Source organism: Mus caroli, chromosome 8 (assembly GCF_900094665.2).
Source record: "Mus caroli chromosome 8, CAROLI_EIJ_v1.1, whole genome shotgun sequence".
In the NCBI taxonomy this organism is placed as follows: Eukaryota; Metazoa; Chordata; class Mammalia; order Rodentia; family Muridae; genus Mus; species Mus caroli.
The window spans coordinates 34,785,964-34,809,555 of NC_034577.1; the positions used below are offsets into that span (position 1 = coordinate 34,785,964).

The 23,592-nt window shown below is 39.8% G+C and overlaps 2 protein-coding genes across 2 annotated transcripts in view; both read left to right on the forward strand.

Annotated features, from left to right (window-relative positions):
• LOC110300704 (disintegrin and metalloproteinase domain-containing protein 25-like) overlaps window positions 1–23,592 on the forward strand; it is a 68,298-nt gene that overhangs the window by 42,670 nt on the left and 2,036 nt on the right. The window contains 2 exon segments of the mRNA XM_021170961.1: window positions 23,172–23,588; window positions 23,591–23,592. The exon segment at window positions 23,591–23,592 is cut by the window's right edge and continues 2,036 nt beyond it. Of these exon segments, the coding sequence (XP_021026620.1) occupies window positions 23,231–23,588; window positions 23,591–23,592 (360 nt within the window). The 5' untranslated portion in view covers window positions 23,172–23,230.
• On the forward strand, window positions 7–2,314 carry LOC110300703 (disintegrin and metalloproteinase domain-containing protein 25-like). Its single transcript, XM_021170960.1, has one exon. The coding sequence runs from the start codon at window positions 24–26 to the stop codon at window positions 2,253–2,255; it is 2,232 nt and encodes a 743-aa protein (XP_021026619.1). The 5' UTR covers window positions 7–23; the 3' UTR covers window positions 2,256–2,314.

Genomic DNA, 23,592 nt, shown 5'->3' on the forward strand with positions numbered 1-23,592 from the left:
CTGCCTCAGAGGACAAGGTGGCTATGGGTAAGGCTGTGGTATACACAAGGATACCTCATCTGTACCTCTGGCTAGAGATATTGAATATTCTTTCATCATGGCCCTTGACTGGGTATGCTCAGCACACCAGCCTCCCAGAAGTAGTGATACCCTTACGGGTCACAGGCAACAGACCAATGTGGACTATGGGATGGCTGACCTATAGCCTGCGATTTGGGGGCCAGAAACATTTTATTCACATAAAGGCCAAGAAGTTCTTGGTTTCTAGACTCTTCTCTGTATTCACCTACACTAAGCAAGGTGCTCTGCACAAGGACCAGCCTTATGTCCAGAATGATTGCTACTACCATGGCCATATGGATGGAGACCCAGAGTCTATTGTTGCTATTACCACCTGTTATGGAGGCTTTCAAGGAATATTACAGATAAATGGCACAGTCTATGAAATCAAGCCCAAGAACCTTTCTTCCACATTTGAACATTTGGTTCACAAGATGGACAGTGAGGAGACAGAATTACTCCCCATGAGATGTGCATTGACAGAAGAAGAGATAGCACGGCAAATGAAACTTCAGCAGAATGAGAACCCCACTCTGATGCAAAACCACTATGAGGAATGGTGGACCCACAGGAGTTTTCTTGACCTGGCATTGGTTGTTGACTGTGAGCGAATTCATTATCATAACAATAATAAATCACATGTGTTAGTGGAAGTATTCATGATTATCAGTTTAATAAATAAGATTTATTTTGCACTGGATATTGAGGTAGTTTTAATTGGACTTGAGTTGTGGAATGAAGGAAATCTTGTGCCCGTGGATAGAATGGAAATTCTTCTAGAGGAATTTTGTGTTTGGAAGACTCTCAGCCTTAATATTCGAATTCCAAATGACATTGCACATCTTTTTGTGAATCATTCATTTGGTAAATTCCTTGGTTTAGCCTATGTTGGTACTGTCTGTCTGCTATCTAATAATTGTGGAGTTGATCGTCTGTTAGGTCCTAATCTTTTTCAATTTGCACATATTATAGCACATGAGATGGGTCATAATCTGGGTATGGAGCATGATAGCAGCTCGTGTACATGTGGAGGAATAAATTATTGCTTAATGTCTTCAACGTACAGTTTCAACCCCGAGTTCAGTAACTGTAGTTATTCTAACTTCTGGACAACATATGCTACTACCAATTGTTTGCGCAAGGAAAAGAAGTCAATAGGCAACCTAGAAATCCAGTTCTGTGGGAATGGTGTGGTTGATGATGGAGAACAGTGTGATTGTGGAGACAGGCATATGTGTGAAAGAGATCAATGTTGTAACTCCAGGGGTGCCCTTAATGATGGCGCTGCCTGTGCTTTTGGGCTTTGCTGCTTATATTGCCAGATCATGCCAGCAGGCACAGTTTGCCGACAAGAGGTCAATGAATGTGACCTTCCAGAATGGTGCAACGGACATTCACATAAGTGTNCTAATGACGTTTATTTGCTTGATGGGAGTCCCTGTAGAGATGGTGGCTACTGCTATGAGAAGAGATGTAATAACCGAGATGAACAGTGTAAGCAAATCTTCGGCAAAGAAGNCAGGAGTGCAGATCACAGTTGCTACAGAGAACTCAACACCCAAGGTGACCGTTTTGGCAACTGTGGTATGATCAGAGAAGCATACTTAAGATGTCATGACCCAGACATCCTCTGTGGCATAGTTCAATGTGAGAACATAACACGCATTCCATTTTTGAGGGACCATTCCACTGTACACTGGACTCACCTCAATGGTGTCACCTGTTGGGGGATTGACTACCATTTTGGGATGACAATCCCTGACATTGGTATTGTGAAAGATGGCACAGACTGTGGTCCAGAGCATGTGTGTATTAATAAGAAGTGTGTTAGTAAGCCAATTTGGCTAGAACAGTGTTCATCCAAGACATGTACTATGAAAGGTATGTGCAACAATTTACACCACTGCCACTGCAACTGGAGGTGGGACCCACCACATTGCCTGGAAAGTGGCTTTGGAGGGAGTGTTGACAGTGGCCCTCCACCTGGAGAAGAGAAATCCCAGCAACATATGGACCTCGTACTGATTACTCCAATTCTTTCCATTGCTTCCTTAGTCTTTCTGTTACCTTGGCTTTTGAATAGGTATATAAGAGCATCATCAAAGTTTGAAGAACCTACTGTTTCCACTTCCAAGGAGGAAGAAGAGAGCCATGTGGCAAGTAATGAGTCAGAAGCGCAACAGGTTGAAACGTGAAAAGTAATACATTATAAGCCTTCATGCATTACCACATATCATCTTGGCATGTGTAGCATTGCATGTTTTAAAATTAACTGACACAAAGTTCTAGAGATATTTAATATTTCAGCATGAAAAAAAACCCTCAGCGTTCAATAAAAGTATAGTTCCTGGTATATAACCAATGTTTTTAACTTTCAGCAATTTTAGTGCCTCTTGCTATCTTACAGTGTACTTAATTAAGCCCCCCTTAATTAGGGACCCTCATGCATATTTTTGGTTTTGCCTCTCTCTGTTCTAAACACCCCCCCCACACACACACACACATGCACAATACACATTTTCTGTTTTGCTTGGCAAAAACAGAACGGGATTCTTTGGGTCGTCTTTGCTCACTGTTGGTACTCCCTAGTAGAACTCTTCCACGGGGGAGTCACAGGGAGGTTGGAGACCTGTGGGAGCTGTTTAAGAGAAGTTCAGTGATCTTCCCCAGTGATGGTGGCATCAGAAGCTGTATTTGTCTCTGGAATACAGGATGTGACCTTTATCATGTGTGTATCCATGGAAAGTGTTGAGTTTAGTCACATTGGACAGCCACTTATTCATCAAAACCTGTACCACTATGAGGCATGTTAAAAAATTTTTAATCCAGGTATATTGTCTGCTCTGGTGAGGGATCTCAGCCAAAAATATGATCATGCCAGAAAATCAAATATGCCCTGGATTACAGTATGATCTGGCCAGAATAGACAAGCCCTTAATACGTACATTTAATTCCTAGCAAAGAAGGTCAAGGTTTGGTTGTAGGAAGAGGCAACCATGGCTGAAAGTGATGTCTAAATGTGGGCAGACAAAGCAACACATCAGAAAAAGAATTAACAAATAAGTCAAAGATAAGATTTGTCCAACTCAGAGACCAGCATAGGAATGAGAGGCTACTTTCTAGCAGTACAGTGAGAGAAATGTGTGGCAGTTTTTAACCCAGAAAGTTTTACACAGAGAGTGGAAGACAGAACAACCTAGACACAGGTAAAGACGAAAAAGCCAGAGAAGGAGACGGAGCCAGAATACTGAAACATATTGCTGAAGTTAGTAAGAAGTCAAGCAGAGTAGCTCAGAAAGAAGCTGAGAAAAGTCAAATTGGATCAGTCAGTTTGGAAGATTAATTGTAAGGAAGTTACATGATCCAGGCCTAGGCCCAGGGATAGTTGAAACAAAGAAAGAAAAGCTCTGGACTGTACTGGTATGTCTGCCATCTCATCCCATTATCAGAGGAAATAAAAGTGACATTTCAAAGGTCTTCAGCAATAGATAATTGCAAACTACTTTTGCAAGTACTGGCTGACCCCACTCCATTGTCTACTGAGTGGCTATAAAGGTGGTATGGGTAATGGCTCGTAGAGTAAACAATACTTCTACTAGCTTCCCTAGTACAACATTCTCATCCCCAGAGACACAGAACAACTGTCAAACAACCTACCTCCTGAGGGCTGAGTCCTGGGTCCCTGAATCTTTTCTGAATCACAAAGGCACCAGTACCACATTGCCAAATCCTTCTTCAGATAGTAGCTTCGCACAATCAGGGAACTAACTCCCAAACTCAGGGCTGAATATCCTCAGTCTCTTATAGTGACCTCCAGTCCAGAGGCTATAGAGACACCATATAGTTGGCAGTGTGTGGGGTCTCTCAGGAGCACATTTTTTTTTTTTTTTATGTCTGGATGCTGAGTGACATGTCACATCCCTTAGCACACACAGAGAACACAGGGAGTCACATGCATGAGAATTTTTTAAAATCTCCACTTGTTCATTTTGCTTTGCCTTAAGTAGAATGTCTTAAGGTATTAAACAGGAAATCTTATTGCTAGCAATTCAACATTTTTACACCTTTGCTTGTAGTATCAGATGCAGGGCTATGGAGCCTGCTCTGTCACTAATGTGCCAGCCTCACAATTTTGGGAAACTGAATTCTCAAGAATCCATTCTAAAAGGCCAGGTGTGGTGGTTTGTGGATACTCAGAATCCTATTTGTAGTCAGCTAGAGTTAGGCAGACGCCTGGGTCCATTCCTCAGCCAGTCTATCCTATCTTGTGAACTCCAGGTCAACAAGAGTCCTTGTCGTCAAGGAAGTGGACAGAGTGTCTGAGGGTTCTACTAGAGGTTGTGTTCTCATGAACATGCTCTTGCATGCATATGTATTTCCACCCAATTGCATGTATACATACACAAAGATACATATGCCCATGCCACATACATACACATATTTGTACATAAAAAAATAGGATTCAGAAGACTGTAATACTTATAGAGCCATTAGAACAAAGTAAGGATTCGCTGTCATGTTTCCTATGGAAATAATACCAATAATCCTCAACTTTGAAAAATCATATCATAAAGAAGCAGATAGCTATACCAGTGAGAACTGCATCAATAGAAATGTCAAGCACTGAGAAAGCTCAGCCTGCCTTTGCTCAGCAGAGGCTCCTTGGTGTTCCATGGGGCTTAAGGATGGGTCTTGGGTACAGTCAGGCTGAGGATCTCTGCTGAGAGGGAAAACCAGGTCTCTTCCTCAGACACAGCTCCAAACTCAAGAGCAAGGCATTGTTAGATGTCATGGCGATTATCATAACCATCCTGTATCATCATCCCCAGTAATCTGATGAATCTGAGGGCTTCATGGGGCNTTCTGCATTAACAACTGAGATTTCTAAGTTGTATAGCTTCATGAACCACATTGCATATGAGTGTGAGACATGAAGGAGGCTTGTCTCAAGTAAGTACAGTGTCTGTGTTAGGAGTCTTCAGTGATTTTGAACTTGAATTTGGAAGAAGGTAGAGTAGACTGAGTCCCTCTAGATTGTAGAGATTTAAACTGGAGGAAACACCACACTTTTTATCCAATAATAATTTTATTAATTGTTTGGTTATTTTACTTTATGAACCCTGAGTACTGAAACTTCCCAGTCCTCTGAGGTCTGCCCCCCAATCCCACCTTAATTCTGGCTGCCCCCACCCCACACACACCAAAAATAAAAATAAAGAAAAAAATCTAAATTTGTGTGACCCATATATTCAATGGAATGTTGTCAAATTCCCAATCCCTTAAAAATAATTGAGCCCTACTCCTGACCCAGAAATCATTAATTATAGAGAGCTACACTTCAGCATCCTTATGACAATTTTTAAGAGTCCCCTTCTGTAGGAGGAACAGTTCGGCCACCTCTGCATAAACGAGGTGGCTACATAGCCACAAAGGCATCTACTACAGGAGGACCTAATTGAGGACTTCCTGAGAGACCAAGGATTGCTGACTCAGACAATGCCAGTCAAAAAGGAACTACAGTTTAGAAGAGATACTTTCTTGGGACCAATTGGGCATGGGTGGAGGGTATTAAAGGAGCTTACAAGAGCATTCAGGGGAGCTTCCTGTGGTATTTCTCACTTCCATGCCACTTTACCTCCAATCTCCAAGGGTAAGTAGGGTCAGATATAGGCAGCACCCTTCTATGGATTTCTGTCTAGGCTGTTACTTGGGGTGGGCGGGGGGGGGGCATGGATTAGTGGTTTTCACAGAAGCCCTCTATGTTTCTTTTTCTCATCTGAGTCTACAGTCATCAATACCAGGCAATGTAGCTTTCTTGCTATTTATAATCAGTGGGAGCACGGATCATGGACTTATACGTGGTTTCTGGTAACAGCACAGACCATAAACATGCTGACCTCAGTATGGCCTTCCATGGCACTAAAGAGACAGCCCTCTGCTGCACAGGCCACAGACATCATCAAAACCCTAGAAGCAGCACAGGTCAAAGACATCAACAGAGACCTTGGCTGCAATAGGACCATGGTCCCAGACATGATCCTCAACAGCAGAACAAACCTGGACATCACCATTTTCCCTGGTATAAGCACAGGCCACCTACATTAATATGACCCTAACCTCAGCCAAATCCTTTGTCATTAGCATAGCCTAAAGCTGTAGCACAGATCACTGACATCTACATAGTCCTCAGTAGTAACATTGGCCAGGGACATAAACATAGACCCCAGCTGCAGCAGGACCATAGCAGACCCATAGCAGACATGGTCTTCAGCAGTAGCAGAGATCTGAAGATCACCATGACCTCAGTTAAGCCTCTCCACCTCTCACTCATCACTTCACTTCTCTATCTTTCCTACCTCTCAATCAAATAGTTGTCCGTTGTAGTGGCATTGGAAACTGCATGGTATCATTTTATATATATTTCTCTGTGTATATAGACATAGATATAAATGTTGATATAGATATAGTCATTCTCATAGACTCCCTGGAGCCTACCCTATCCCAGGTATCTGGCATGGCCTAGAGATGCACCCAATGCTAATCCCCAGCAGACTTCTTTTGACACTACAAGCCCTCTCTCCCTGGCCTTCCCTACATCTGAGATCTTGGGGATAAATAAGAAAGGAAAAGCTGTGGAACTAATAATGATGTGTTTGTGTGCCAAGTTGACAAGTGATCAGTTGTACCAGATGGTTTTGTATTTCAACTTGACACAAGTTCAAATCATCAGAGATGAAGGAGCTTTGGTTGAAAAACGGCTCCATGGTAACCCAGTCACAAAAGAAGTCATTAGATATGCACTCGCTGATAAGTGGATATTAGCCCAAAACCATAGATCACCCAAGATACAATTTGCAAAACACAAGAAAATCAAAAAGAGGGAAGACCAATGGGTGGATACTTCATTCCTCCTTAGAACAGGGAACAAAATACCCATGAAAGGAGTTACAGAGACAAAGCTTGGANAAAAAAAAAAAAAAAAAAAATCCAGAGACTACCCCAGCTGGGGATCCATCCCATAATCAGCCACCAAACCCAGACACTATTGCACAAAGCCAGAAAGAGTTTTGCTGAAGGGACCCTGTTATAGCTGTCTCGTATGAGGCTATGCCAGTGCCTGGCAAATACAGAAGTGGATGCTCACAGTCATCTATAAGATGGAACACAGGGCCCCTAATGGAGGAACTAGAGAAAGCATCCAAGGAGCTGAAGGGGTCTGCAACCCTATAGGTGGAACAACAAAATGACCTAACCAGTAACCCCAGAGCTCATATCTCTAGCTGCATATGTAGCAGAAGGAGGCCTAATAGGCCATCACTGGGAAGAGAGGCCCCTTGATATTGCAAACTTTATATGCTCCAGTGCAGGGGAACACCAGGGCCAAGAAGCATGAGTGGGTGGGTAGGGGAGCAGGGTGTGGGGGAGGGTATAGGGAAATTTTGGGATAGCATTTGAAATGTATATAAAGAAAATATCTAATAAAAAAAGAAAGAAAGAGAAAGAAAGAAAGGAAGGAAGGAAGGAAGGAAGGAAGGAAGGAAGGAAGGAAGGAAGGAAAGGAAAGGAAAGGAAAACAGCTCCATGAGATCCAATGGTAAGGCACTTTCTCTATTGGTGATCAACGGAAGAGGACCCAGTCCATAGTGCCATACCTTGTCTGGTGGGTCTGGTATCTAGACGACAGCAGGCTGAGCAGCCATGAAAAGCATGCCATTCACTGCCTTTGATCAGCTCTTGCCACCAGGTTCCAGCACTGCTGTCCTGAATTCCTTCCCTGAATTCCCCCAGTGAGAGATTATTATATGGTAGTGTTAGCTGTATACCCCCCAACTTGTTTTTGGCCATAGTGTTTCATTTCAGCAATAGCAATCCTAATTAAGACAGAAAGACTAATATAAATAATACATGGGACTTGGGTGATAGCCCAGTATGTAAAGTGCTTGCTATACAAACATAAGGTATGGACTCTGATCCCTGGCATCCACAAAAGGAGGCAGGCGTGGAGGCATATTACCTGTTCAGCCAATATAACTGAACTGTTGAGATCCAAGTCCACTGAGAGTGCTTATTTCAAAAACACAGAGTGGGTGGATGAGTGATCAGCAAGATGCCAAGCATCAACTATTGGTGTCACCAAATGCACACACACAAGTACACAGGTGAACACACAGGCATGCACGCCTACCTGTACATACATTCATAGGTCCAGGTACATATGACACATTAATGCTAAAGCACAAATACACACACACACAAAAAAATAATATAGGAATATTATAAACAGAACAATAAGGAAAGAACCAGACCAGTTTTTTAAAAATGAAGTAAAATTTTCACAGGAAGAACTACATGTGGCCAATAACTACTTAAATCTATTCGAGATATTTAGTTAGCTATTGGTAGCTCTCCACCAAACAATGGTAAGGTCCTATTGCCAAACACAACATTTATATATCTCCTTTAACAAAGAGAAATTCAGCAGGTGCCTAACTGGAGCCTTTACCCCTATTGACTAGTGTTCATGATCCTGGAAGAAACTATGCATGCTACCAGAGGAGAAAGGTAACTACCAAGTTAGGTTGTTTGATGTACCAAGTCCAAAAACTTTGATGAGAAATCGTTACCTTTCCTGTATGATACACGAGAACAATAGTGGCACAAACATTGTGTGAGTAAACAACCCCTTTCTGCTTGGATTCAAGTCCTACTCCACAAGGTGGGACCCATGCCTGACACAGCTCGGGTAGCCAAGAACCATAGACTAGATAGGCCATGGACCTAGGGGAAAACCAAACATTATTCGGGGGAAAAAAAAAAACAAAAAACAAAAAACTCCTGTTAAAACTACTCCTAACAACATTCCACTATAGTCGTAGGTCAGCATCTTGATCAACCATCACCAGAGAAGCTTCCTTCTGCAGTAGATGGCAACTAAAACAGGCACTTAAAACTGGGAGATGTGCAGAGAGTGAGAGAGAGTGTGGGGAGGTGGGGAGGGCCGAGGAGGAGACGAATGACTGAAAACCATGATCACAAAAAACTCTCACCCATCAAGAAAATGCAAATTTAAATACTATTCAGACAGTTTTTAGTTTAAGGGATTAAAATTCTTAGTCTCTACTTTGTGTTCTAGTAGCTTCAGAGTTTTGAGTGTTACGTGAAGGTCTTTGATCTACTGAAGGTTCATTCCTGTGCAGAGTGAGAGGGGCCTATCTATTTTCACCCTTCTACATGTGGATATCCAACCTTAAAAATATAGATGTGTCAAAGCAGTCTTGTTGCATGTAATTTTAAAAATAATGCTGCCTCTTTGCCTGGGGCCGCACTCCACCTGCTTATCTCCTCATCCCCGATAGCTTTGCCAAGGCGGAGCTCTGAGATCGCTCCCCTGCCAGCCTGCACTACACCTGGTTACCTTTTCCCTGGAGCTCAGTCCTTGACCTGATTCTCCCGCTACAAAGCCCCTAAATTCTGCCCCAATTGTGCTCTTTCTCTTCCAGCCCACTTTAACACTGAGAGTGGAAAACATCAGACATTTCTAACACTTTAAGACCAACCAGATAACACAACTGCTGGGCATGGAATCTATTGCCCTAAACTCATTGGCTATCCTATATCAGAATTCCGCTGGTGGCAGAGAGCCACCAGTTCTAATTGCCCGCAGGCCTTTGATGGCTTTTGTGCTCTGAAGCCTGGCTGAAAAAAGAAACTCTACATCTAGTCCCCTCCTCTTCCTCCTGGAACCTGGAAAGTCCACCTTTTTTCCTTCACCCAGTGATTAGCCGCCACTGTCTTTAATTGACACAATCAAGAACCAATTAGGAATCAATACCTCCCTCTACACAGGCTTTTTGCCAGTGAACATTGTCATCCAGATGAAAAAACCAGCTGACTGTAGCTACATGAGTTTATGCCCAGCTCTTCTGTTCTCTGCTTATTAATCTACTTGTCTGGTTTTGTCCCAGTACCACGTGCCTCTTGTTACTAAGGCTCCATAATATAACTTGAAATCAAGTGTGGTGACACTTACAGTCTTAGGTCTTGGAAGAAGATTGCTTTGGTTCTTTGAGGACTTTCTGTTACCACGTGAATTTTGACTTTTTTTTTTTTATTCTAGCTCTGTGAAGACTAGCATTGGGATTTTGATGGGAATTTCATTAAATCCGTAGACTGTTTCTGTTAAGGTAGACATTGTCTCAAAATTGGTTCTTCTAACCTATGGGAATGGAGATCTTTCACTTCACTGGTTGGATGTATTCTCAGATCTTTGGTTTTGGTTTGTTTTGAGGCAATAGTGAGTGGAATTGCTTCTAAGGTTTTTTTCCTCAGCATGTTTATTATTTGTAATAGAAACGCTACAGGTTGTGATGGTAATTCTGAATCCTTCCATACTGCTGAAAGTGTTCAATCAGTTTTTGAGAGTTCTCTAGTAGAGTTTTTAGGGCCTCTCATATACAGAACCAGATTTTGCAAATAAGAATTCTTTGTCTTGCCAAGCAGTGGGAGGGTATGCCTTTAATCCCAGCACTGGGGAGGCAGAGGTAGGTGGATCTATATAAGTTCAAGGCCAGCTGAGTCTATGGAGGGAGTTTTAGGACAGCAAGAACTATACAAAGGAATATAGTCTCAATGAACCCCAAACCAAGCAACCAAACAACAACAAAACTTTGACTTCCTCCTTTCCCGTTGCTATTCCCCTTATTTATTTCTCTTCTCTGCAATGTTCTAGCCAAGCCTTCTAGGATTGCACTGAATAGAAATGGAGAAAGTAGACATTGATTTTGGTCCTGATATTAGTAGAACTGCTTTTGGCTTTTCCCTTATTAATATACTGTTGGATATATATGTATATATGTAACATATATGTGTATATATGTATCTATGTAGATATGGTTACAGGTAGATTATAGATGAGATATAGATATAGCTCTCTTTATTATCTTCTGATATATTCTGATATGGCCCATCTTACCCAGTTTCTTCAAGACATTTATTTTGAAGAAGTGTTAGCGTTTGTCAATATCATTTCATGATTTTTGTGAGAGTCATGAAACTTCTCTTCTACCATTAATTGAAGAGATATATTGTAATTATTGATATATGGATGCTGAACCATCCTGGCATCTGGAGAATAAAGCTTAACTTAATCACATTTAATAATCTTTCTGATGTATTTGTTAAATTATTCCTTGATTTTATTCAGCTTTATTAAAAGTTGATATACAATATCTTTGATCATGAATTTCCTTCTCACATCTCCTCCCAGACCCTTCCTACAACTCTACCTTCCTACCTGCCCACCCAACTTCATGTTCTCTCTTTTTCCAGAACAACAAAAAACACACAACACTAAATTCAAAACACACACACAAAAAAAAATATTAAAAATGCAAAACTAAAACAAATGAAACAAAAAGCCCATACCCAAAAATAAAGAACTTGGAGTTCATTTTGTACTGGCCAGCTACTCCTGCTCATGGGACCGGCCCTGGGGTGTGGTTAACATGCACAGAGATGCTGAACTTGAGAGCCTGATTTCCATCTTCATGAGTCCATGAGTCCCCAGCTGCAAATGACTTGTTGGTTAGGGATGGGAGCTCCTGTTCATGCCCCTCTCAGTGCTGGGACCCCATCTGAATGGACACATTGCCAACCTTGTGCGGGCTTCCACAGTTTCTGTGAGTTAACTTGTGCCTCTGGACTGTTTTCTTGAAGTCATCTATTGCTTGTTGCTCTTAAAATTCCCTGCCTCATTTCCCCAATAGGTCACCAAGAATTGAGGGAAGGGATTTGAGAGATATCTGAATTTGGACTGAGTCAGTCCTCCAAAGTCTCTCACTTCCTGCTGGCTGTCCACTTGTGAGTCTCTGTTAATATCCATCTACTACAAGAAGCAGCTTTCCTAACGATGATTAAGGGAGGCACTGTTTGTTCTCTGCTACTGTTGCCATCTACTGTATTGTCAGTGTACCTGTTATTTTGAACTCTGAATCTTTTAACCTTACAATTTCTTTGGCAATGACCAAATTCAATGAAAACATCAAGCATTTAGGATTCCTGATATTTCTAGCTATGATCTGCCTATGGTATTTGCATTTACTCCTGAGAACCAGTATCAGTTGTTTCCCTTACCTATTCATCTATAGGGCTCCACGTGCTTTCAGTGGTCTGATTGCTCTCTTGCATTTGTTTTTTTTGCATCTCAAATGCCAATATTTATATCAATGACTGTTTGGTTTCAGGGTCTGTTATGGCTTTATTCATAGGTGAACTCAATCTCTATAAGAATTCTGGGAAGGCTTCTCCAGAATTTTGTATCATTTTAGTAAATGAAGTGGATTTTTCCCCTAGGTTCCTCAACCAAATCCCAAGTTCATAAAGCATCAACATGACATTGTTCAACTCCACCATCATCAGATTGGATTTGTGTAAGTCAGCATAGCACCCTTCACCAAGCAGCTGGTCTTTAACAACATTAATTCCCCTTGCTAAATTACATCATGCTAGTTTTATGGCTTCGTGCATTCCACCATGACAACCATTGTAATTGTTGTTCAACTTCTCATACAGATGACGCCAATCCCTTCCAATCTTTTGGGACAACCCTATGCGATATTTATTTAGCCATTTCTTTTGACAAAGGAAAAATGTAAACTATACATTACAATAACCTCTTTAAAATGCTTTAGATCTAACATTTCTATTGGTTGCCAGGTCAATTTCATTATAAGCCTATCCATCATCTGTAGCAAGTATATGCTATGAAAAGACTGGGAAAGCTGAAGGTGCCTGTGTAGGTCCAAGCAAATTCTCTGGTATTGCACTGAGTTGCACATTAACCTGGTATACCTGTGCCATTGTTGGCTCTTTCATCCTAGAAGCAGAATGGGGCAGCAGTTTATTTTCTACCCCAGTTTACTCCCCACTTTCATCATGTGGTACATACCTGGTCTCATTCACCAAGACTGGCCATTTTTCTCCTCCCTGTGACCCTTTGTGTTTTCCACATACTTCTGCCTCTATCTGCAAAGTCTTTATGTGCATAGCCAACTCTGCAATCTTTTCTAACAGAAGAGAATTGTTAGGTTTCTGATTAAACTCTTTCAAAATAGTATACATGAAAACTATAAAGCAAAACCAAAAAAAAAAAAAATCCTTCTGGAAGGAAGGCAGGATACCACCCAGCTGCAGTAACTGCCATGTTGCCAATCTCCCTAAACAACATTGTTAAAACCTCTTAATCTGCCATTTTCTCTATATTAAAAGCAGTTACCCATTATGCCTAAGCCACGCTGGGCACCTCCTGTAACTTAAATTTTTTGAAACTTATTTTTTTCTATTTTATTTTTTCAACTATATTTATCACTTTTTATTATACATATATTTATTTATATTTATCTTTTTCTTTTTTATCCGATATCTTCTTTATTTACATTTCGAATGTTATTCCCTTTCCCAGTTTCCCCTCTGAAAACCCCCTATCTCCTCCCCCTCCCCTTGCTCACCAACCCATCCACTCCTGCTCCTGGTCCAGGCAGTACCCTATACTTGGGCATAGAGCCTTCACAGGACCAAGACCCTCTCCTCCCATTGTTGACCGACGAGGTCATCCTCTGCTACATATTCAGCTAGAGCCATGAGTCCAAACATGTGTTTTCTTTGGTTGGTGATTTAGTACCAGGGACCTCTGGGGGTACTGGTTAGTTCATATTGTTGTTCCTCCTATGAGGCTGCAAACCCCTTCAGCTCCTTGGGTACTTTCTCTAGCTTCTTCACTGAGGACCCTGTGCTCCATCAAATAGATAGCTGTGAGCATCCACTTCTGTATTTGTCAGGCACTGGCAGAACCTCTCAGGAGATAGCTTTATCAGGCTCCTGACAGGAAGCTCTTGTTGGCATCCATAATACTGTCTGGTTTTGGTGGTTGTTTATGGGATGGATCCCCAGGTGGGGTAGTCTCTGGATGGTCATTCCTTCAGTCTCTGCTTCACACTTTGTTTCTGTAACTCCTTCCATGGGTATTTTGTTCCCCCTTCTAACAAGGACCGAAGTATCCACACTTTGGCCTTCCTTCTTTAGTTTCAGGTGTTTTGTGAATTGTATTTTGGGTATTCCGGCCTTCTGGGCTAATATCCACTTATCAGTAAGTACATATCATGTGGCTTCTTTTGTGATTGGGTTACCTTATTCAGGATTATATCTTCCAGATTCATTCATTTGTCTAAGAATTTCATAAATTCATTCTTTTTAATAGCTGAGTAGTACTCCACTGTATAAATGTACCACATTTTCTGTATCCATTCCTCTGTTGAGGGACATCTGGGTTCTTTCCAGCTTCTGGCTATTATAAATAAGGCTGCTATGAACATAATGGGGCATGTGTCCTTATTACATGTTGGAACATCTTCTAGGTATATGCCCAGGAGTGGTATTGCTAGGTCCTCAGGTAGTACTATGTCCAATTTTCTGAGGAACCACCAAACTGATTTCCAGAGTGGTTGTACCAGCTTGCAATCCCACCAACAATGGAGGAGTGTTCCTCTTTCTCCACATCCTCGCCAGCATCTGCTGTCAACTGAGTTTTTGATCTTAGCCATTCTGACTGGTATGAGGTGGAATCTCAGGGTTATTTTGATTTGCATTTCCCTGATGATTAAGGATGCTGAACATTTTTTTAAAGTGCTTCACAGCCATTCAATATTTCTCAGCTGAGAATTCTTTGTTTAGCTCTGAGCCCCATTTTTTAAAAAAGGGTTATTTGGTTTTCTGGTGTCTAACTTCTTGGTTCTTTGTATATATTGAATATTATCAATCTATCAGATTTAGGATTGGTAAAGATCTTTTCCCAATATGTTGGCTGATTTTTTTTTTTTTGGCTTATTGTCAGTGTTGTTTGCCTTACAGAAGCTTTGCAATTTTATGAGGTTCTATTTGTTAATTGTTGCTCTTACAATACAAGCTATTGGTGTTGTATTCAGGAATTCTGCCCCTGTGCCCATATCTTCGAAGGTCTTCCCCATTTTCTCCTCTGTAAGTTTCAGTTTCTATGGTTTTATGTGGAGGTCCTTGATCCACTTAGACTTGAGATTTCTACAAGGAGATAAGAATGGATCAATTTGCATTCTTCGACATGATAACCACCAGTTGAGCCAGCACCATTTGTTGAAAATGATGTCTTTTTTCCACTGCATGATTTTAGCTCCTTTATCAAAGATCAAGTGACCATAGGTGTGTGGGTTCATTTCTGAGTCTTCAGTTTGATTCCATTAATATACCTGTCTGTCATTGTACCAGTACCATGCAGTTTTTATCATAATTGCTCTGTAGTACAGCTTGAGGTCAGGCATGGTGATTCCCCCAGAGGTTCTTTTATTGTTGAGAATAGCTTTTGCTCTTCTAGGTTTATTGTTATTCCAGATAAGTTTGCAAATTGTCCTTTCTGACTCAGTGAAGAATTGAGTTGGAATTTTGATGGGGATTGCATTGAATCTGTAGATTAATTTTGACAAGATAGCCATTTTTACTCTATTAATCCTGTCAATACATGAGCATGGGAAATCTTTCCATCTTCTGAGGTCTTCTTCGATTTCTTTCTTCAGAGACTTGAAGTTCTTATCATACAGATCTTTCACTTCCTTAGTTAGAGTCATACTAAGGTATTTTATATTATTTGTGAGTATTGTGAAGGGTGTTGTTTCCCTACTTTCTTTCTCAGCCTGTTTATCCTTTGTGTAAGTCCACTGATTTGTTCGAGTTAATTTTATATCTAGCTACTTCACTGAAGTAGTTTATCAAGCTTAGGAGTTCTCTGGTGGAATTTTTGGAGTCACTTAAGTATACTATCATATCATCTGCAAATGTCATATTTTGACTTCTTCCTTTCCAATTTGTATCCCTTTGATCTCCTTTTGTTGTCAAATTGCTCTGGCTAGAACTTCGAGTTCTACAGATTCTATAGAACTACTATATTGAATAGGTAGGGAAAGAGTGGGCAGCCTTCTCTAGTCCATGATTTTAGTGGGATTGCTTCAAGTTTCTCTCCATTTAGTTTGATTTGGGCTATTGGTTTGCTACATATTGCTTTTACTATGTTTGGTTGTGGGCCTTGAATTCCAGATCCTTCCAAGACTTTTATCTTGAAGGGGTGTTGGATTTTGTCAAATGCTTTCTCAGGATCTAATAAGATGATCATATATTTTTTTTCCTTTGAATTTGTTTATATAGTAGATTACATTGATGAATTTCCATATATTTAACCATCCCTGCATCCCTGGGATGAAGCCTACTTGATCATGATGGATGATCATTTTGATGTGTTCTTGGATTTGGTTTGCAAGTTTTTTATTGAGTATTTTTGCATCGATAATCATAGGGGAAATTTGTCTGAAGTTCTCTTTCTTTGTTGGGTCTTTGTGTGATTTAGGTATCAGAGTAATTGTGGTTTCATAGTACAAATTGGGTAGAGTAAGTTCTGTTTCTATTTTGTGGAATAGTTTGAGGAATATTTGTATTAGGTCCTCTTTGAAGGTCTGATAGAACTCTGCACTAAACCCATCTGGTCCTGGGCTTTTTTTGGTTGGGAGACTACTAATGACTGTTTCTATTTCTTTAGGGGATATAGGACTGTTTAGATCATTAATTTGATCCTGATTTAACTTTGGTACCTGGTATCTGTCTAGAAACTTGTTCATTTCATCTAGGTTTTCCAGTTTTGTTGAATATAGGCTTTTATAGGAGGATCTGATGATTTCTTTGTATTTCCTCAGATTCTGTTGTTATGTGTCCCTTTTCATTTCTGATTTTGTTAATTAGGATACTGTCCCTGTGCGCGCTAGTTAGTATGGCTTAGGGTTTATCTATCTTGTTGATTTCCTCAAAGAAACAGCTCCTGGTTTGGTTGATTATTTGTATAGTTCTTTTTGTTTCCACTTGGTTGATTTCAGCCCTGAGTTTGATTATTTCCTGAAGTCTACTCCTCTTTGGTGAATTTGCTTCCTTTTGTTCTAGAGCTTTTAGGTGTGTTGTCAAGCTGTTAGTGTATGCTCTCTCCAGTTTCTTTTTACAGGCAATCAGAGCTATGAGTTTTCCTCTTAGGACTGCTTTCATTGTGTCCCATAAGTTTGGGTATGTTGTGGTTTCATTTTCATTAAACTCTAAAAAGTATTTAATTTCGTTCTTATTTCTTCCTTGACCAAGTTATCATTTAGTAGAGTGTTGTTCAGCTCCACATGTATGTGGGCTTTCTATTATTTATGTTGTTATTGAAGATCAGTCTTAGTCTGTGGTGATCTGATAGGATGCATGGGATTATTTCAACATTTTTGTATCTGTTGAGGCCTGTTTGTGACCGATTATATGGCCAGTTTTAGAGAAGGTGCCATGAGGTGCTGAGAAGAAGGTATATCCTTTTGTTTTAGGATAAAATGTTCTATAAATATCTGTTAAATCCATTTGTTTCAAAACTTCTGTTAGTTTCACTGTGTCTCTGTTTGGTTTCTGTTTCCATTATCTGTCCATTGATGAGAGTGGGGTGTTGAAGTCTCCCACTATTATTGTGTGAGGTGTAATGTGTGCTTTGAGCTTTACTAAAGTTTCTTTAATGAATGTGGATGCCCTTGCATTTGGAGCATAGATATTCAGAATTGAGAGTTCATCTTGGAAGATTTTACCTTTGATGAATATGAAGCGTTCCTCCTTGTCTTTTTTGTTAACTTTAGGTTGAAAGTCAATTTTATTCAATATTAGAATGGCTACTCCAGCTTGTTTCTTTGGACCATTTTCTTGGAAAATTGTTTTCCAGCCTTTTACTCTGAGGTAGTTTCTGTCTTTGTCACTGAAGTGGGTTTCCTGTATGCAGCAACATGTCTGGTCCTGTTTCCGTAGATAGTCTGTTAGTCTATGTCTTTTTATTGGGGAATTGAGTCCATTTATAGTAAGAGATATTAAGGAAAAGTCATTGTTGCTTCCTGATATTTTTGTTGTTAGAGTTGGAATTTTGTTCACATGGCTATCTCCTTTTAGGTTTGTTGAAAGATTACTTCCTTGCCTTTTGTAGAATGTAGTTTCCCTCCTTGTGTTGGAATTTTCCCTTTATTATCCTTTGAAGGGCTGGATTTGTGGAAAGCTATTGTGTAAATTTGGTTTTGTCATGGAATATCTTGGTTTCTCTATTTATGGTAATTGAGAGTTTTGCTGGGTTTATTAGCCTGGGCTGGCATTTTTGCTCTCTTAGGGACTTTATGACTTCTGCCCAAGATCTTTGGGCTTTCATAGTCTCTGGAGAGAATTCAGGTGTAATTCTGATACATCTGCTTTTATATGTTACTTGACCTTTTTCCCTTACTGCTTTTAATACTCTTTGTTTTGTGCATTTGGTGTTTTGACTATGATGTGATGGGAGGAATTTCTTTTCTGGTACAAACTATTTGGAGTTCTGTAGGCTTCTTGTATGTTCATGGTCATCTCTTTCTTTAGGTTAGGGAAAATTTCTTCTATAATTTTGTTGAAGATATTTACTGGTCCTTTAAGTTGGAAATCTTCACTCTCTTCTATACCTATTATCCTTAGGTTTGGTCTTCTCATTGTATCCTGGATTTCCTGGAAGATTTGGGTTAGGATCTTTTTGCATTTTTTTTTCATTTTCTTTGATTGTTGTGTCAGTGTTTTCTATGGTATCTTCTGCCCCTAAGATTCTCCCTTCTATTTCTTGTATTCTGTTGGTGATGTTTGCATCTATGGCTCCTGACATCTTTCCTAGGTTTTCTATCTCCAGAGTTGTCTCTCTTTGTGATTTCTTTATTGTTTCTACTTCTATTTTTAGATTCTGAATGGTTTTGTTTAATTCATTTACCTGTTTGGTTTTGTTATCCTGTAATTCTTTAAGGTATTTTTGTGTTTCCTCTTTAAGGGTTTCTACCTGTTTATCTGTATTATCCTGTAATTCTTTAAGAGAGTTTTGTGTTTCCTCTTTAAGGGATTCTACCTGTTTACCTGTGTTCTCCTGTAGTTCTTTAAGGGAGTTATTATGTTCCTCTTAAAATCCTTTACCAGCATCATGAGATATGACTTTAAATCTGAATCTTGCTTTTTCAGTGTGTTAGGGTATCCAGGACTTGCACTGGTGAGAGTACTGGGTTCTGATGATACTAAGTAGTCTTTGTTTCTGTTGGTAAGATTCTTGCATTTTCCTTTCACCATCTGGTAATCTCTGGTGTTAGATATTCTTGCTGTCTCCAGCTGGAGCTTGTTCCTCCTGTATGTCTGTAAGCCTGTGTCAGCACTCCTAGGAGACCAACTCTTTCCTGGCAAGACCATTGCACAGAGGGCTGCAGAACAGTCCTACCTCCTGGGTGCAGATGTAGGCCTATAGGACCGTTTCTAGCTGCTCTGCTGCTTCTGTGGCCTGTGTGCTCCTGAGTGGTTCCACCTTAGAGAGTCACCAGGAAGAGAATGGTGATCTCTCCTGAGTCCTTGGGTCAGAGTACTCCCTGAAGGCAAGCTCTCCTCTGGCAGAGAAGGTGCACAGAGGACTGAGAATCAGCTCCATGTCCTAGGTGCAGATGTAGGCCCGTAGGACTTGAAAATTATTTTTAATGATGGTTCTTAAATGCTTTAGCCTCCCTTCTTTCCCTCCACCCAACAGAAGTAGCGGAAAAGAAAGGACATGGGGGAAGTGGACCTGTTTAGAAATGGTTCTTTGGAATAATCCCATTTGTATTGTCAGGAAATCAGCAATTCAGTTCACAGAGCACCAGTGGCAGCTCAATCCACTCACAAACACTTTACAGATAATCCAGCAGTCCAATTCAGTAGTGTCCGGATAGACCAGCAGGGAAGTCAGGAGCAGTGCCCCACCCCCCAGTGAAGCAAAGATAAGTGAAGACTCAAGACCAACAAGCATTGCACACCTAGCTAGCTCTATAATCAAGTCAAGTTCAGCCTCTGTCATTCTCTGTTAAGTCCTTTTTACACTCCCTCTAAACATCACCTGTCCTTCACAGGTCTTGCCTCAGCATGTGTCTTGCCTCAGCACATGAGTCTGTCTCAGCTGACATCACTCTGCCAATCAGCTCAAGTCTGCAGAAGTGACAAGAAACTATAACCTACCACCAAACGTTTTTTTTTTTTTTTTGGTGCATTTCTCTCTATGGAGTCCAGACAAGTGGAGTTCAACTACACAATGTAACAATACATGGGTATTGTTAGGGTTAAATCCTTCATTGTGTGTCCTTTCATGTGCTTGCATTCGCAGAACCACCTTTCACTGCATCTGCTTCAGTGAACTGCTTCTTCACTAGTCTGCCTTAGCCTTTCACCTGTGTCTACTTTAGGTAACATTCCTTCATGTGTTTGCCTCGGCAAAACACTCTCCAACACAATTGAGTTTCCAAAGAACCTTTAAGCTTTCATTTCAGAATATCAGTACTAATATTCCCCCTAGATCCATGACCTAGCTAATGTCAGGTTCTTGGCCACTTTAGCAGTGTCTGATATGAATTACATCTCATGGAGTGGGCTTCAAACATTTTCTTTAAGAAAATGTATGTCTTAGGACCCCATGTCTTAGGACTATGGGGTTCTGAATTCCATTCACATCCATCATAATGATTCATTATGCTTCTCTCACTTCACTCACTTGTGTTTTCTTACTGTTTTAGGTAGCATGGCTCACAGTTGGTTGATCTTATGTTTTCAAAAACCCTGTTTGCTTCATTAGTTTTTTGTATTTGATCATTTCTATTCCTTCATATCTACCATGAATTCATTATTTTCAACTACTAATTTAGAACTTGGCTTGTTTTGGTTACATAAGGCCTTTATACATTATTTGAAATCACATTAATTCTTTATTTATAGGCACTTGGAACTCTATACTCTGGGTTTGTGACTGACACTTGTATCTGACAGGCTTAAATATGATACTTTTTATTTTTAGAAATTTGTATCTTCAATGACCCATTCATCAATCAATGGATTGTGTTATTTAATCTTCCAGAGTTTAGGCATATATGATTTTATGTGTGCTTTTGATATTTGCCTTCAATTCACTATGATCAGATAGACTACAAATAATTATTTCCACTTGTCTACATTTGGGAATACAGAATCAGATAGAATACAAAAAAATATTTCCATTTCTCTACATTTGGTAAGACTTCAATTCTTTCCTACTATATTATTTCTTTTAAACAATGTTCCTTGGATACTAAGTTTTTGCTCTGTACTCATTGGATAGATTATTTTGTAGCTTTTTGATGAATGCACTTCATCTAGAATGCCATTAAATGCTGATGCTTATTGGACTATGTTTTACAAGGATGGTGAGGATCAGCTGAGGCCATGTAGACAACATGACTTCAAAAAGTACAGAAAGTATAATGAGGGGAAATGCAGAATGGTAGTAATGAAACGAAGTTAACTTACTTTTAAGGTTATGAATTATACTAGAAAATCTGATTACTCATACTGAGGATTCAATAGAAAGCTAACTGGTTGAGATACTACAAGCATGGGGCAGAACCTTAGCTAGTTGCACTGTTCTGTAGCCTGAGAGTCTCTTGTTGCTAGGTACTTCAATCTAGAACTCAACCCTATAAGAGAAAAGAATGTGGAGACCAATATTCTCTTTGTCATGTAAAGTCACAAGAAAAATCTACACTGCAGATGTGACATGAAGCAACTATCAATAGACAAGGTCATGGACATTGTCACTTCACCTACTGGTAAGTCATTCAAGAATTAACACTAGGGATAGAAATACAAATATTTAGAGTATGAGTTCACACAGAAACACATACCTTGACTCTTATTTAGTATTTCAAACCATAACCAGATAAAAGAATTATATCTGTCTTCTTTCCTATTCTACTCTATTTATTTGACTGGGCATTCTAAACCTTTATAATGTGTGGTTGCTCTGCTTTGAATAACACTGAGTTAGACACTACATCAGAAAAAATGTCAGGTAGAATGCACGGTACAGAGATTGATGCATTTGATGAAGCTATGGAAAGAAAACAATGGAGAAAAGATTTTGAANGTCAAATTTAAGGTGTTTGTAATGCATGGCACTATGGATCTGTATGAGAGAAGATGTTAGAGTCACTCCAGAGTTATGTAATGTTGAATCATTGTACAATTTATTTTCCATAGTACAAAGCCAATCCAGATCATATAGCTTTGTTTCCTTTGAGAAGAGTTTGTNACATTTTAAGAATAANTTATGATGAAGTCATATTGATTCATTATCAAGAGTATCACATCAATAGTGATTAAACCTTTCCCATCAGAACAAACACTAGTATTAAAAATTATCAAAGGAATGAAAATATATTTTCTTGGAAATGGAAATATAAAAAACAGTAAGTAATATGTACCCATAGTTCAAGCTCTTGAATGGGAGCCAGAGGCTAAAGGACCATGAAATCAAAGGCAGGTAAGGTGATATACTTAAAAATAATACCATGAAACCCACAGACATGGAGAACACCTGAGGGTATTATAATGGTACTCACAATTTAGAATTTTTGTCCTCAATAGATACTTTTCTCTTCTTTTCTGCTATGATCACTTGGTATTTTGCACAATAAACTTACAGTGTGTGTGAATAGTTCTGTGTATGTATTTCTGCATGTGTGTGTGTGTATGTTGAACGCAAAAAAACGTAATATGAGCAGTATTTACAATCTCTGCTAAATAAGGTGAGACTATAATTCATGTTGATAATTGAACAATTTTATTTATTCTAGTTCTCTCTCTCTCTCTATATATATATATGTATATATATAATGTGTGTATGTGTGTATGTATATTTATATTTACTGTTTACTGACACCTTTTGCTGTAAATATTTTTGTAGTCATATAAACTCATTTATTTAAAATTCATGAGTTCTCTGTCTAGATTCAGAAAGCACCAACCTTGGAAAATTAAAATTTTTACTTACCCCCATCCTTTGACTGTACTTCAACTGAATTATACAGAAAATCTAATGCACTTTGTAGAGTCATGCCTTGAACAATACCTCAGCCATTTAAGCTCACATCTTGTTCTTTCTCTTCCACTGTGGCCTGCCCATACTGAAATACTCCAATTTCTGTCTTTTCATTTAGTCCTGCTACTCTAATGCATTAACTCAGCCAGAAGACAGACCATTAAAAGCCAGCACTGCATGCAAACAAGACAAAGGGCATCCTCCTTTGCTGCCTCAGAGGACAAGGTGGCTATGGGTAAGGCTGTGGTATACACAAGGATACCTCATCTGTACCTCTGGCTAGAGATATTGAATATTCTTTCATCATGGCCCTTGACTGGNTATGCTCAGCACACCAGCCTCCCAGAAGTAGTGATACCCTTACGGGTCACAGGCAACAGACCAATGTGGGCTATGGGATGGCTGACCTATAGCCTGCGATTTGGGGGCCAGAAACATTTTATTCACATAAAGGCCAAGAAGTTCTTGGTTTCTAGACTCTTCTCTGTATTCACCTACACTAAGCAAGGTGCTCTGCACAAGGACCAGCCTTATGTCCA